Source organism: Branchiostoma lanceolatum, chromosome 15 (genome assembly GCF_035083965.1).
Source record: "Branchiostoma lanceolatum isolate klBraLanc5 chromosome 15, klBraLanc5.hap2, whole genome shotgun sequence".
Lineage (NCBI taxonomy): Eukaryota > Metazoa > Chordata > Leptocardii > Amphioxiformes > Branchiostomatidae > Branchiostoma > Branchiostoma lanceolatum.
In genome coordinates, this window is record NC_089736.1 from 1,920,398 (window position 1) to 1,937,630 (window position 17,233).

The 17,233-nt window shown below is 43.3% G+C and overlaps 1 protein-coding gene across 2 annotated transcripts in view; it reads left to right on the forward strand.

Moving 5' to 3' along the window:
- Window positions 1-2,972: 2,972 nt before the first annotated feature.
- Window positions 2,973-17,233, forward strand: part of LOC136421240 (spermatogenesis-associated serine-rich protein 2-like) — a 43,492-nt gene continuing 29,231 nt past the window's right edge. The window contains exon 1 of one of the 2 annotated variants that reach the window (XM_066408452.1): window positions 2,973-3,981. Coding sequence is in view for 1 of the 2 variants with exons in the window: in XM_066408443.1 (XP_066264540.1) it covers window positions 10,625-10,649 (25 nt within the window). In the remaining variant the exon portion in view is untranslated. Of the gene's footprint in view, window positions 3,982-10,434; window positions 10,650-17,233 lie in introns of those variants that run through there. The other variant, XM_066408443.1, reaches the window with a different exon arrangement.

Genomic DNA, 17,233 nt, shown 5'->3' on the forward strand with positions numbered 1-17,233 from the left:
CCCTCGTGAGGAGGCCAGTTTGAATGTTTCATGAAAGGCTCAACATGCAAACAACCAACCCAGTGAACGATAAATCCTGCGCCCGCTTGTCCCGTCATAATATCCTGGTGCACCCGGCCTGTAACACCCACTCCACACACAACACAGACGGGGGAAGTGGTCATCCTGGGTGTGCTGAAGAAAATCGTTTTCTGTCCATAGAACAAGGTTTCTCTCAGGTTAGTAAATCCGACCGGTAATCAGGATGTGATCACCGTCGCGCAGTGAACATCGAATAACGATTTCCCATTGTCATAATCACCGGCTATCATTTCAAGCTGTTCAGGAAACGTGGAATCAGATAACCTTTGAGATGTCTGGAAACAAAGTCCGATTATTGCGGCTGACTGTATCATCGAATTTCATTGGCCCTCTCAAGACCACAAAGACATTCTCAAACCACTTTGAACAGGGATCCCTTAATCCACCCGTTTGAAGAGCTTACCTACGACTGGGCTTTTAAACCCTATCTTATGTGTATTCAGAGTTGTAAATTGTAGAAGACCTTACGACAGTGTCTTGTCAATAAAGTAGTCTATGATTTCTTTACCCGTAGAAAGACTTGATAGAAGAAAGGCTAGTAGATTTTGTGAAAGGAGACGAAAACGGTTTCCGGACCATCCCTGGACTGTTGAGTCTAGAGAGTTCTACGTTTGCTGACGGAAGATTTCTCCACAGCCGATATAGGCGGTAACAGGTTGTGTTGGGGCCGCTGAAGTCAGTCTGAGGTCCCGGATTTAGTCAAGCGCCTTGTATGGAAAGCGTAGGCGGGTGTAGCTATAGGCTTACGTTTGTACAAAGGTAACATCTGGTGGAGACTTTTGCCTGGTCAGCATGATCTGTGCTTTAGGAAATGTGTTTTTCGTGCGTCATTATTTTGATGATTCTTGTGTCTACAAGCCCGGTCTAACTAGGCAGGCAGTTCAGTTCAAGATTTGATCGTGCCCTTTTCGTGGGAATCTTGCTCTACAGCTAGATGCGTTAAGGATTGGCAGAGGTCTGCACTCTTTGAGTATTTTTGGTTTTTTAGTTCGAGGGGGAAGTATGGATGGATGGATGGAAGGGAGGGAGGGAGGGAGGGTGGGAGGGAGGGAGGGAGGGAGGGAGGGAGGGAGGAAGGGAGGGAGGGAGGGAGGAAGGAAGGAAGGAAGGAAGGAAGGAAGGAAGGAAGGAAGGAAGGAAGGAAGGAAGGAAGAAAGGACGGTAGAAAGGAAGGAAGGAAGGGAGGACGGAAGGAAGGAAGGAAGGAAGGAAGGAAGGAAGGAAGGAAGGAAGGAAGGAAGGAAGGAAGGAAGGAAGGAAGGAAGGAAGGAAGGAAGGAAGGAAGGAAGGAAGGAAGGAAGGAAGGAAGGAAAAACGAGACAGACTAGCAATGTAAGTGGACTGATGAACATAATCAAATAAAAGCAGGGATAAAAAGAAAAGGAAGGGTGACAATGTCTGATTTGGGGTCAGTGAGTGAAACATGTCCACGCCTGCAGAATTCTGGGATTGTTTACAGGAACGGTGAGCGGGATGTTTATAGATCGCGCTGATGACATCACGGGTGCGTTCGATCCGATGTAACAGGTGGCGGGGGGGGGGGACCCGTGTACGGAAGTCATGAAGGAGTTTTCTATCTATAGTTTGCTTACGTAGGAGACAACAGAAACACCACCATATAGTTACTCACTAATGGGAAAATCTGTAGTGCTCGGTTCTGTTATAATTGGATGCAGGTAACGTTACATGTATGTGACGTTCACACTTATGGCGCCCTGCGAAAGGGCCATTTGGACCACCACTTGTCTTGAGAGAAGCAATTCAACAAAACCAATTTTTGGAATCTTGAACCCCAAGTTTGCTTTAGGTAAACCCCTTATTTCTGGCAGGTCAGTTTCTCTACAGGTACGCATTTTGAACTGATTATTCGTCTGGCTCGTTGTCAAGGGCAACCTGTAACTTATTCAAAACCAATTTTCGAACACGGCTTGACTTGAAACAGCCAATCAGAAGTCAAGGGCTTTGAGGCTTTGTTGGTAAATCTTCATCACTGTTACAGCGTTAGCTATCTGGGAAAACCACTGTTCTTGCAAAAGTTGTTACAGAATGAGTTAGTCTCCTCACACGTTTTTCTGCCTTCTATGGCCGGCTGAAGCTACGTGACATTTGAAAACCATGGGCCTCTTTGAAAATTCCCTTCGGATTTTGAGTAGGCATAAGCAGTAGGCATACGACTTCTTCAATAGTATTTTATAAAATCAAACATGGCATTTAAGTCATTAAATTTTAAGGGAGCATTTAAGGGAGCAGCGTTTTTCCCGCCTTTTCCGTTCAGACGACAGAGATAGAAACAGTTTACGGACGTCAGCGAAACATCAACAACTCTCCTCTCTTCCCTCAATCAGAACGTGCCTCGTCCGTCCGTCTGATCGTGACGTCATGAGGCAGGGCTGGTTATTGACCAGTTTATCGCACGATCATTGCTAATCAGTCACATGACCGCCGCTGACCAATGGGAGCGGGCGGAGGTACAAACTCCACGATCATCGATCGTTCGGCTTTTAGTGCCCCGAGCGCCGCCCGACAGCCGCGTCCGGGTTAGAGGGTCGGGAGGGGGTTAGCGGGACATCCTTTCTCTTAAATAGGCACGATTAAGGGCAAGGTTGACCATACGGAATGTCTGATAAAGTCTTGACGCCTACAAGACACCGGGTCTTTGAGGGTCCATAAAACAATATGAGAGACAATCAGGAAGTTATACTTGTATTTGATTTATCAAACTTACATTTAGACAGTTCTGCAACTGTTATGGATGCGAATTCATATGAAAGAAAATCAAGAGAGATCTGAGAAGTGCCTGAATGTGAGGAGATTTCTGCAGTTGTTTCCTAACCCCCGCGAGAGCCCCGGGCTGTGATGTATGTTGTTTGTCACTTGTGAGTTTTAGTTTCAGCCTGATCAGCGAAACTCCGGCCGGACCCCTCGGTGCTCCTGCTGCACGTACCTCACCTGTCTCACCTGTCCTCACCTGGCCACACCTGCTCACCTGAAGAATAGAGGAGAACGTCTTGAGTGTAACCTGATCCACCAGTGGGCGGAGCTCACCCCTCTCAAGATCCTTGCCGAAACTTGGCGTTACCTGTGCCCACCTGTAGACCTTACCTGCGCAGGTAAGTCCCACCTTCAGGTGTGCAGCTCACCTTTGAGCCGGAGCCTCCTGCCGTGAGCAGAGGTCAGCGCCCCGCCCCCTCCCACAACAGGACTCACCGGGCCTTCGTCTGTCGGACTGTCTCAAAACTCTGCGTTAAACGTTTAGACTTGGACTTTTCTGGAACGTCTGTCTTCTCCTTGCGACCAGGGGTCTACAAGACGGTCTGTGGTCTTTCTGCGCAACTTTACGGTCCTTAATTCAAACATGTTGCAGTGATCTTTGATCCAGGTTATTACGCCGTTGTTTTTCCCGAGTCCGTGTGAGGGGGTGCCAGGCAAAGCGACGGGACTTACAATACAACTCACGCCGGAGGTTTGGGGCAACTTCCAGGCGCAATCTAGTCACTAGAATCGTTTCAAACATCGCACAGACTTTCCAGTCAAGTTATACCATTTGAGGATACTCTGACTGCAAAGTTCTTCGGTTGTGTTAAGTACAAGAGCCGGAGGTTTGTCTTCATTCACGTACCCGACTTTTACTGACGGACTACCAATAGCAGGACATTGGCGAGAGGAGTAGAAATTGCCACAGCAACAACCCGTCCTGCCGTACGTTCCCTCCCAGCTGCGCTATCAGGAGCTTCAGTTCTAAATCCTGAGGATTTCTTCGCCGGATTTCCTGGGATCCTGGTCCCGTTACATCACCATAGCAACCGGCCAGTCTGGTGGCATTTATATAACTTCTGCACAGCTGGGACCCCGGGTCACGTGACCGTGCGTCAGGTGGGCGCCGTGAGACGTCAACGTCAGGTGGGTGTGTCATGTCTTAGGAACTTTTGGGTTTCAGAAAGAACTTTTGAAAGAGGATCAAAGTCAGCTATATGTAGGGATTGTCCGGTATAATCAAAGTCTAATCCCAAACGAACATTGTTGGCATAATCATACCGTAAGAATTGACTCTCAATATTTTATTTCTAGAAACAAATCTAAAACAGCGAATACTTATACTCGTTTATATTTGTACTGTGAAATTCGTGCTTCGAAATCTTAGATCCGGGGTAAAAATACGAAAAGAATCGATGCAGGATATTAAAAGACTCTCAATATTTCATCCCTAGAAAAAAACCCATCTCCAACACTGGTTGCTTAATCGTTTAAATTTGTGTCATTTTGTACGGAACACGAAAGGAGGTCAAATGTTATCGTTGCCACCTCTGTTCTAGACTCTGATTTTGTTTGCTCAGTAAAAATAACGCTGGGTGTTGGGATTGCTACATGTGATGCAACAGTACAAACTGGCACGCTTTCTGTTAGAACGTCATTGGTTGCCATGGCTACGACCTGTCGCTATGGTGATAAGAAGTACCCCAGCTGATGAGAGGGAGGATGGTAGGGAGAGAAAAATCAAAGATTATGATTAATGATAAACGTAATAAAATACATCATTCATCCCTCCATTCATGCTTTATGATGGCTAAGTACAGATGTACAAATACAAAAGTAGTATAATAAAGTACATGTACATATAGTTCACTCACTCATTCACTCACCCACTCACTCACTCACTCACTCACTCACTCTCTTCCATATAATTACAGGAGTTAATTACCGATGTGAAATATGGGTTCTGAAACAACTCTGATGTTAAGCTTTTTCTCTTGCAAAAGTAACCCACAGAAGTGCGTACCTACATATACACGGCTAGTGTGGATAGCGTGATAAGAGTAGATTTTGTCCTGAAGCTTCATCATACATGATCATCAATGTGACGGACTGAAAAAGTTCCCTGTTAGGATTTCCATTATCAGACTGGGTCAGCTCTAGTACAGCAGTGCTGTATTTTATTACCTATCTTAAACCATTGATTTTCGTGGCTCACACAAACACCCATGTCTATTTGTGTCCGCGCGTACACAGTCCGGTTAGGAGGACGCCTCGGGGGGACTTTCCATTTATTTACACAAAATATATCAACATGTCTCTTATACAGGCAGACGTGACCACTGTAGTCTCCAACAGGCCTCTTGGGCTATCAATGGGAAGACAATTTACATTGACAATGACAATGAAGTTTATTACATTTTCATGACCAACAAAGGGCTAAATGCATTAGGATATCAAGAAAACACTAAGGACACTACGTTATGCTTAATGTATGGTTTACACGCTTCTTCTCTCTTCTTGCAACATGTGTAGACAAATTCACAGAGTTTAGCAATTAACTATAGATTGTGGTCGATACGAGTTATTGATAAGCTTGGTCAGACGGTTTAATATTTTTACATCTACTTTGTTCGCTAAGATTAAAGAACAAATGCAAGCTCCCCTAAATTAGGTTACAAGTATTACATTTATTTGTACGCTCTGTTGCCTGTAATTGTAAAGAAAGGTTTGTGAAGTTTATCTTGGAAGGAATGACAATATATTTCAATTCAATCTATATTGCTGGACAGGTTTTCTGAGAAATAACATAATCCAGAAAATCTGTATGCAAACATTTACTTTAGATCACTGAAGAAGTACTAGTATACCGGACGGGATCTGAAACGTTTGTAATTTCTCACAAAACTTCAGCGGGGTAGATTGAATCTTTAAAAAAACTCATTATCTGTGACGTTTGCCTACCAGTATTGCCTGGTCACCCCGCCTGGTCTCTGTTAAAACACTGTATCTGTTTGAACTTTCTTTCAAGAGAAAAACGGCAATTTATAATTTCTTTCATAAGCATTATAAAAAGTAACATATCTACAGGATCAATAGTTAAAACTGAAGTGTCTGGTAGAGACTATGTTGTTGTTGTACAATAAGGATATGTGGCTGTCTGTGATTGGTCGGTGAGTTCGTCTATATTGAAGCATTGTTAACAGATCGATCTGTTTCCGCCAAACTTTCAAAACCGCCTCTCAAAAACACCGTCGAAACATCAACACAGAAAATAACAGCTCCAAATGCATGAGTTAAGGCACTGCTAGGGATGCTTTGGTATTTTTTTTTCTCTATGAAAGTGCCTGTTTTACTTTTCTATCGTTATTTTCTTTTCCCTGTCGACTGTTTGTTCAAGTACAAATAGTTCAAACCATTCTCCTGTACGTATTTTCATGTTCATTCAATCTCGTTTCTTTTTACAAATACCGACCACATTTGTGGTCCATAAACTCTTTCAGAAACCTCCACACGACTTGAACTTGAAGAAAACGGGGGCACGCCCATTTGTGTGATGCCCCCAAGGGAGCTTTAAAACACAGGTGCAGTTCCCTCAATTTATACAGGTGGCGTTACCGAGAAGGCACCATACAGATCTTCAAAATAAAAAAAATATGATAGAATTCACGGTAAACAAAATAAACAATCTTACTTTCATAACGTCAGACTCAACTTGGGCTTCAATGAATATCATCTTCCTTCTCTGTCTGCTAAAATGAACCGCCCCATACTCCTCATATCTGGCTATTTACACCTGTAACGTAACACCCCACGTCCCGCACACCTTGCAACGTGACACCTGTAAGGGAAAGTCTCCCCAGCCCACCTTGACGTCCAGGTATGTGTTACGCCTGTCCTGCGTGCCGTCAGTGCGTGGCACAAACACACACGGCCGGCTGACCGGGTCTGTACTGAACCGGGGAGACCGGGCAGATAAACTGGGTTTCATCTTCTTCAACTTGGGACTCACATGGAGTTGGTTTAACCTTTAGTTGGTTCGCGTCTTGCTAAGGCCGATACGTTTCTTGACACGAAATGATGTGTGTCAAAATAGTTTGAAGCTATACTTAGCTATAGGTGCGTTTGAGTAGGCATTGGTTCCTCGCATACTTGTACAGTAACGCAATACTCGAGTTATTTTGTTCAACACAGCAGCAAGGGGGCGCGGTTGGTAGCACCAAGGTATTGTTGGTGAGTTGATTCTTCTTAGCCTGAGTATCCTTGCTGGCTCAATGCTTGTCGCTTGCTAACGACAAGCATTGAGCCAGCGGTCACTACGGAGGATGGTACTCAGGCTGGATTCTTCAATAGCTAGCCACGCTGCAATCCTAGGTACTTTAGTTAACCGGGACAGTTGGTTTGTGGAGGGTATGAGAGCTTAACTATAGGATGGAAACCAGACTGTGACTCTTTCACGTGGAAGGTCTGATTGGTCTTCATGTGACGTCATGGCGTTCCTTTAAGGGCGATCTCCGTCCTTCTTGCGTCAAAAGACGTCACAAATAGCTGTGGGTGTGTAGGTGTGTGAGAGTAGGCGGTGGTTCCTCGTATGTTTAGCATCGTTATACAGTAGCTAAGGTCTTTGATATACCCTTGTATACGTAAGCAGGCCTGCTTTTCAGTGAGACCTCCTATTCATCGCTGTCTCCCGGTCTATTGTCTGATTTACTTCAATCCGGACATGGACGAGACAGAGCTGCAACTTCAGGTGTTGGTGTCGTCTATCCAGGCTTGAGGTCGAGGTTTCTGAAGATTCCTTCTGTCCACTCTTGGCAAGCTAATACCTACAGTAAGTGGAAGTCGTAAGCGTCTTCTAATGAGTTTTTATAGATATTTAAGTTATATTTCTATCTTCGGTGTGAGTACGATGTATGACGGGGCACCGGTGCGTCGGAGATTGTGAAGGTTGCAGCTTACATTTCTGTGAATACGGGTCAATGAAATTGCAGGGAACATAGAGAACGTGGCAGCGTTGCTTGCAATGACGACCTTCCAAGAGAGTCTTGTCGCCGACAACGACATCTCTGTCTGTTATCATTTACTCTCAAGGGCATGAAGGGGGTGAGTTCTGGTTTTGGGGTTTGTCTGTGTTTTTTTATAATTAGATTTTCAATCAGACCTGTAAAAGTGATCCACTCTAGCTACATGTATACATAAGGATGGTTTCGCCATTGTGGCCGTTTATGGGGCCCCTTAGATAATTTTCACCATTAACAAAATGATCACCCGTCCACATAGACCAGATTTCATCGGTGGTGTTCTCGGTAATGTTTGACTGTAAACTCTGCTTGTGTCATACATCCTCGTGCAGTGACGCTATTTTTGTCTGATGTCGAGATACCGGTAACAGTCACAGCCACCCCTGTCCCTGGGTGTATGCCTAGCCTCCGTTGCAGGCTCTGAAGCGGCTTTTTGCAGCCACCCCGTAACTATCAGCCAAGCCATAACTAAAAGCGGCTGATAGTTACGGGGTGGCTACAGAAAGTGTATTATTTAGCCACCCAAAAAGCCGCTTCAGAGCCTGCAACGGAGGCTAGTGTATGCCCGGCCGCGTGTCCACCTGCATGTTCAGACATTGTACCAACCGTAACCCGCGGACACGCCCACCTGACCGTCAATGGAACTTCGTGACGCGTCCTGGTCCTGCTGACGTCAATGGCGCGAAATGTCAGCGGACCACAGGGGTGCCGGATCACGGGCCGTAATACTAGGGGGTTATCCTGCCCACTTAGGGGATTATTACTGGGCATTATCGGGCATTAATAGCGCTTTGGGGGTTGTTATTTACGATGACGTAATTGTGTTGTTACTTCTAGCTTGGCCACGTAACGGAAAACTGGCAATGTGCTGTACACTTGAATGATATAGTATTCAGAAGGAAAACTTAAACCTCTGAGAGTAAGAGAAACTTAGGAAAAACAATAACAGTGAACCGGAACAGTAGCAAAGGTATACAGGAAACGTTGAACGCGCAGTTTCGCACGTATCGTTACTACAAACCTGTCCACACGTGGAACACCGGGTACAAAGGTGCTTACCTCTGACGTGTGCCCGCAGATATGTAAGGTTGATCCTAGGAGTTTAGAAAACAAAACAGACAAAAGACCCGCGAAAGCGTTTACAGAACGGTCGTCCCGCGGCGAGCACGACTTCAACAGACGTCACACACTAGAAGTCTCTACCAGACTAACCGCGCCGGCTATAGGGAGAACATTTGCCGGGGAACTTTGGCCATGGAGGGTTTTATTCGTAGGGTTGCCTATTGGATCCTCTCTCCGTAGCCGACTCCCTTCATGCAATTGACTCTATTTGGCCAATTTCTACTATTTCCCCAGCGACCTGCGGAGACTGGTAGAGGCTAACAGTAACACACCAGGACTGGTGTCAACTTACGTAATTACGGAAACTATGCTTTTACCAAATGTTCACATTATATTTACCCATCAAATGATGCGATTGTCCCGTCGCTAAACTTGAACCACCCCATTCCTTTAGTTTAGGTTCTGCCAGATTTACATATTATAGCAGATTATGCACCGTTAGTTATACAACATAATTGTTTTCCGACAGGACACTTTGTATGTGAGTTTCTGTGTGGTCGGCATTAATATTATGGAAGGGCTGTCTTCAACGATAGCGGTTTATGTTCCCGGCTGTGGTAATCTTTAATCAGAAGTATTAAACATGGGGCGAATGGCATTCCGCCTAAAAGATAAGATTTTCCGATATTCTGATACGATGGGTCCCTTTCCTCGTGTAAACCGGGTCTTTAATAGCAAAGTCAAGCTGTATTTTCAATCTTATTATGAACAAAGGAACGTGAATTTCCCGATGGTCAAACTCAACGCTAGCGGGGGTCTCTCCAACAGTGACGCTAATGCAACAACAGCAAACAATATGTAGATTCTAGATAAACAATTTGGCTAATGATAACGGAGGTTGTTATTCTTTTCTGAAGGACTTCCGCTATCGAAAGATGAAAGAGATTGTTTTCTTGATAATCAAGGCGGTCTGGGAAAATTCCACCCTTTACAATAACCGATTTTAACCACAAACATACTGTAACGCTTGCGGCTACTACACATTAAACTTGTTTTGTCTCCCTCTAAATGATTTGTTTTCATAGTTTTCGTGTCGTCTGTCCGCCATCCCACAAACATTCTCTACATCCCACTGGATTTGTTGAAAATTGACCGTCATATCTGACCATAGCCATAGGGGCCGAATTAACTAGAGTCAACGATGCTTCAAAAGCACAGTTAACGTTTGTTGACTTACGCAATGCCCCAATCGCCTCTTACTTTTTCCTTTTCACCTGAACCCTCACGCCACGAAAGGTTGCGGTTGAAGATCCCAGCAGTCGTTTGGCTTTTGTAAGCTCGCATAATGCAGGTTTTGGGACTAAATGAGGGGTGAGCGTGTCTCTTGGGACAGGAATTCCCATAGACACGCAATGACGTGTGTGCAGTTATACGTCTGTCCGCTAGATGTCTCTTGTAGGACTGCAGTTTGAATGAAAATTACATTTAAAAATTCCATTTCATTTATAATCCATCGCAGCAGGAGAAATATACTTTCCTTTTCTATAAATTTTCTAATCACGTGATGTTGTAGTTTTGTAGAATTTAAAAGTTTTCGAGCAAATTCCAAAGTTCCCTCCCTCCTCCGAGCATGCGTACTGAACCTCCCCTACTGTCAAGCTGTTTTCTGGATTTCCGGGTGGCCCACAGACGACAAAAATCGGACGAAAATGGCCCGAAAACACCACAACCGAGGTAGGTCTGGCTACAGTCGTACATGCTAGGGTACCAGGAGACTACTATTCGATGGGTTTTCCTCATAGTTCGGTATTTAATGGAGAATTGCAGCTGTAAATAGCGACTTGAGTCGGGGTCGGCTCAGGCCGCCTTTGACAGGCGACATTTAACAAACATCGAATGCCGAAACTCCAACCGTCAGCTTCCGGCTTCCCGTGCTGGTACAAACGCCAAATTTTGGTCACGTACTACGGATCTTCCTCTCCGTACAGTACTGTAATGGTTTTATTCCACACCGTACGGAATAGAAGTTACGGGCGGTTAAAGTCGCTCGCTGACCGCCCCCCTCCCCACCCGATAATTAAACCCATGCGTGCGACTTTGGCGGTCTGCAAACATCGACTGTCAAAAATCGTCCGGCCGGAATTTTCATAATCACACGATTCATGTTTAGCCGAATGTCGCCGGATTCCTAGGGATGACTTTTCAGCGGTTTGATGGCCGAAGAGAGGCTAGAAGAGGGTTGTTTATAAACTTGAGTTCTTATGCAAGTTTTGAGAGGTTGTGTGTATTTTGGCGTGTCACCCCACCCACTGAAACCACCGCGACAAAGGCTGATTTTTGACTTCAGGATTATATATACAAACCAAGCCTGGAAGTATTATATATACCAACCAAGCCTGGAAGATCAAGTTTTATTTGCCCACATCAGAAAAGTTAAAATATTTTGTGTAACGTTGTGTATGAAAGTCTCCTACGCTTGAGACCGTGCCTGACATGTTGGGTCTGCACGTACGTTTAATCCTGTGTCAGAACTTGATACTTTACCTCATTTTGCAGCAATTTTGCAGCGATTCAGGCCAGCAGGAGTGGAAAAGATCGATTTCTGTGTAGACTGGAATATCCGGCACACATGTGTCCTTACACCTTACACAAGCACAGCCTGGCTTCTGATCTCTGCAGATAAACTCCTTACATAACAGCAGAAATTTGATTTTCAGAGTGATCAAGTTAGGACAGTCATAAATTATACAACAGGTCTGTAATGTCAGGGATTGTTGTCTATGTTGGGACTGTTCATCACTGGTATTTGGTGGGATCATAGATATATCTTTATCATGTAGTTTCATCTTTTTACTATGGCGTAGTCAGACTTCTATTTCTATTTTATGTACACTGACAAAATAGTACATTTACACACAGTCCGATTTTAGTTAGTACAAAAAAATCTAGGAGTATGAAAATGTTGGTGAATACTCAGCAACATTGGGTATATTCAAAATTGGTTAAATGTTCTTCAATATTTTGTTATTTATGACTACATCATCATGTTTCTAACCAATGTTGTGGGATACTAGTAGTAGTAGTAAATAAATAACTTTATTGCAAGTTCATGCCCGAAGGCTAATTGCAGACAAACATGTACATGGAAATACATGGGAATCAAAAATAGTTATCTAGACTGCTATCAAAGTTCTAAGTTAACTAAGTAGTAGCTACAAATGTATTACTCTCAGGGGTTAGTGGGTTATGGTACAAGTCCTAACTACGTTACATTAGTTGAATTAATGAGTTAATTTTTCACACTTTGTTAGAAGGGACAGCCATTTCCAGCTCACGACATGAACCAAACATGTTTGTATAAATGTATAATGGCAGGTTTGTGTGTGTGACTGTTGCTAGCTGGTACGGGGTCAGCTACTATGCCCTGAGGATGTGCACAGTGATCAGTGATTGCACAACCAGTTGTAACCTGCCCCTCCCTGTACTGGCAATGGGTTGGGTCTGAATCATGTTTGGATTGGTTTGATCCAGGTTCTCTTCAAACTGTTTCTGCTGTTCTAGTGGTGTAAGCTAGCTAGGCTTGAGGGAACCTAGTTTCTTTCCTTCAATAAAAAATGTTTAAAAAATTGTATATGTTGCCTAAGGTTTTGCCATACCATTTAGAATGTTTCCAATATCTTTTTTTCCTAGCACAGGAGTCACTTGGTAAGAACCCAATGTGCAGGAGTGTAAAATATATGCTAGTTTCTTTAGTTTTGGATAATAACTTTAACCTTTTTTGTATAAAATGTCATTAAGTGTTATGTCACCTTACCAGGACACTGTTTGGATAGCCTTGCCTTGTCAGATATTACAGCATGTTATCTAATGACGCCCTTAGATTGATGCATTATAAATGCCCCCACTTTGAACAGTGTGTGCAGATTGTACACTCTAATTGTTGACACGTATTTCTATGTACTAGTACTTAGAATGAACTTTGCTCCATAGTGGAGTGTGGGATTCCATAAAAAACAACTTTCATAACGTCTCAGGAAAGGAGGATGTAAGATTCAAGTCTGGATGTTCAGGATTATAGTAGTGTAAAAAAGGAAGCACCATTGCCTTCCACAGCTACAGAGATGAATTGATAGTGTAATGTTAACATCAGAACTTTGTAGGATCCCTAGCTTCAACTTTCTACTTTTGCAAACTTGTCCTCACTGACATGAGTCGTTTGTTAGTTTATTTGTTTGTTTGTTACTGATGTTAGCAGAGAAGCGAATGCTGTTGTTTGTTGATGCTGACCTTGTTGTTTATTCTGCTGAAATGTATCAGGTATCACTAATGTCATGAAATATTGGTGCTAGGTTGATGTAATTTGGTGTTGTTGCCAAGACCTGCCTCCAGATCAGCTGTTTTCCCTCCCTGGAAGCTTGAGTATCCCTCTATATAAGCAGGGGAGACCCAGAGCCACAAAAACACCAGGCGGACTACTGACAAGGCAAATATTGGAGCCTGGCTGTAAACACGGTACACAGTGCTGAATACAGGCCTAGCATCACTATTATACTCTATCAGGAGGACAGAGCAGGGGGCAACAGATATCTTCATGTTCTGGGTACAGTTGTGAGTTAGGTCTTCTTTTATCTGGTACAGGTACATGTAATTGGATGTTATCTATCTTGCCTGATTGTTTTGGTAGTTACTAGAAGATGGCACAGGATAACAATGATTTTCTTGGTAACATTGACAATGTTGTTGTTTACAGCTGTTACAGAGGCCCAAACTAAGACAGGTCCATTGTCAGTTTTAGAATTAGATCTTGCATTGTACACTCAGCACATCAAAGCCTTTGCTGCAAGTTTTTGCATGGCTAATTTTTTCTTTCTTGATTATGTTATTGTTAATATTCACATTCAATGCAATATATCATTATAGGAGTGCGATGTTGAGTTGTTTCCGAGTTTAAAATCTTTCCGAGTTTGGGTTGTAAGATGTTTTTATTCTTGAAGAAGTCTCTGTGACATCAGTGGTTCCTGCAGTCTTGAGGAGCTGTCAGACCAGCCCTCAGGAGAGGCTGAGACAAGCCAGGGGAGGGAAGACATCTGGGGAGGGGGCTGATCAGTACTGTACCAGGGGGAGGGAAGACATCTGTGGAGGGGGCTGATCAGTACTGTACCAGGGGGACTGGAGGAAACATTTCTTGCAGATTGGGATTATCCAGTACTGCAGTTAGGGAAGGAAAACATACCTGGTGGATACTAACCAGTACAGTACCAGGGAAAGACTCACTGAGTGTCAGTATGGGATTAACCAGTACTGCAGTGGGGGAGGGAAAAGCTGCCTGGTTGGTAGGGACTGATCACTACTGCACCAGGAGGGAGAAGCTAAATGGGATGGTAGGGGACTGCTTTAACCAGTACTTGACGAGACTCTAGAGGTTAACTGCTACGTAATATTCTGACATCTTCTGATAACGAGGTTTGATAAACTTTAAATAATCGCTGAAAAGAAGTGAAGTCAGCCAGAAGAACTTGGGATCCTGGAAAATCCTAGCCTGCAGCCCTCTAATGGTTCAGTCTAATGGTTCAGGGGCAGTCAAAAGTTGGCACGCTATCTGGAGTTTACTATGTGGAGTTAAATTTCCGAACATAAGTACAAAGTCTAATTCCATTTTTTACGGTACTTGCTATATCAGTTTTAGGGCAGTTGCAAGTATTTACAGTAACATCTAACATGTACAGTACCCTACATGTGTAACTCCTTATCAAGTATCTTACTGCTGTAGTAAGATATTTCACAAGGAGTTAATAGAATACTGTACATGTTTGATGTTGTTGAAAACAGGTGATTTATGCTCAAAGATAAATGTTACTTTGCATTTTGTGCTTGAAAATTCAGTGGCAGCAGTGAAGTGAACATAATAACATGAAACTTCTTGTCTTCAGCAGTGTGTTGATATTCTGAAGGTTTGTGTAGCACCATGTTTAGACACAGATTAGTTTGACTTGTTGAGTCAGCTAGAGAGAGAGAACTAACATGGCAGCTATTGTACTTCTGATTAACAACGACCTTGACATCAGTTCAGGTGTCGACCTTGGCAGGATGAGTTCCACCATTTATAATGTTCTCAACTTTCTTTAGAACATCTGAAAAATAAAATGTTCTTTTGACTCAAAGTGTAATTTCCCTCTTTTACTGCAGCTTGTTATTCTTTTTAGAAAATATTCATTTGTACAGAAATTTTGTTGAATGTCTTATCATCATGTCATGTGTTAAAGATTGTCTTTGTAAGAAGAATGGTCTGATTCCTGGCCTGATGTTCTAAGAGAAGATGAAGGTCAAGAGTCAAGGTCACGATGGAGGATGTTGTTTAGACAGCTGACCTGTGGGTTTGTGGGATTCCTGGGGGGTTCTGGGACTGCGGGGCTCACATTTCCCTGACTTCCTGTTCCAGTTGTGTTGAGGTTGGCCGTTATGATTGTTGCCAGATGGGAGTTTGTAAAGTTCAAAATAACAGGGTGGGATTGTGATGCTGTGTCAGCAGGCTTTACATATATACTGGGACTGGGGGGAGGGGGAGGATTATACATGTGTGGGATCATGGTGGCAGCCTGTGGTGGTCAAGTGGTTCAGGAGGATCACAGGGTCAGGGGTTCAAATCCCAGCAAAGAGCTTGCCACGAAAACCGTGAACATAAAGCCACCGCGAACATTTCTGCATTTACAGTTATTTCGAGACTGCTTCGCATGCTACACCAAACTTGTTCTGAATTTGAAGTCAGAAGAATATCATCAAGTTTAGGTAGATAGTATAGAACAGATAGGGGAGATACTGTATGAGGTTCATAGCAGATCGTAGCAGATTCTTGGAAGAGAGAGTCACAGCACAGTTATGCCAAGAGAATGCCAGCCCCATTGCATGACAGTTGTCAGGGATCTGTCATGTTACTGCTTTCAGCCATGTGTATAGATTTACCCAGGATGACTCCAGTCAGACAGGGTGTTTCCTGGTATTTCCTGTGTAGAGGACAGGTCTGTCCCACCCTGCAGTTACCTGGTCCGGCCAGCAGGGGGAGCTGTTTGGGACGTTTCTGGAATGATTGACATTCACATTGTGTGGATGACAACTATGATTAGATTGATTTGTTGGCCTGATTTCTAAAAAGATGTGATTAGCTTTGACCGATGGGCATTGGTCCGTCACAGTGTTTGCATTCCAGAATTTCCAGTTGCAAGTTGAAGTTGACTCAAGTCAGGTCAAAAAGTTTTGATCTCTCAGTAACTAACAATATACAGTTACTGTACATAGCAATCATGTACATGTATTAATACATTGTATTACAACTCGCAAGTACAGTATCAGCATGTGTGAACCCTGTATCTGTGTATGGAACTGTAAAAATGAACAGAAAGGTGACCTGGTCCTAAATATCATTATTGAGTACATACATGACATGACATGAATTATACCGGTCATATTTGAAAAATGTCCAGTTCCAATTTCAGGAAATATTCTTCCATTAGAATTGAGGTCTCAACAGTAACGTAAAAACGAAGAGAAACACCCCAGATTTGAGTGCAGATTAGGATAAGAGCCTGTAAACAAAGCCGTTGTGCTGACTCAGTGTTACCTGTAGTCTGACGTTACAGGATACCTCTGAACACTGTTGCATAAGGAGATCTAAGTGGCCACAGTGAGCAGGATACCAGCCTTGTGGTGACATGATCTGTTGTGAAGACTTGTGTCAGTGTTATTGTTACATACTCAGGTCCTATGTTACCATGTACTCGGCTCTACTTCATACATTGATACTGTTGTTGTTTAAGTGCTTCTAAACATGCTTACATAGCAAGAGAAGGGTGCTCAAGGCTGGACCAAGATTGGAGGGAAAGATATTGTAAAAATGCAAAGGGATTTCTAGAAAATAAATGGCACGAAAAGTTTAACAGAAAAATACATACATTTCTGTATAACAGAAGAAAGAAAATTTGTTGATACATGTACTGTAGGTACAATTCAGTAAAGCTTTCACCCTACTCCCATGATCGTTAATGGTTTGTCCCTTCATGGTTTGACTTTGGGCACAGGTTTGTTCTAGTTGCAACTGGACACGATGTCAAATGTTGAAACAAACTCCTGTCCTCGATTTTGAGATGATAGCATACTATTACCGTAGTATTACTGTATTAGTCAAGCTACAGCTACTTGTATAACCACTTTGGCAAAGTCTGTAAGCTTTTCAAAGTTTATAACAACTTTAAAGTCAGTAAACTAACAGTTGATCATGTAAGATTGCTGTGTAACTCAAAACTGTGCATAAGTGGTGTAAAGTG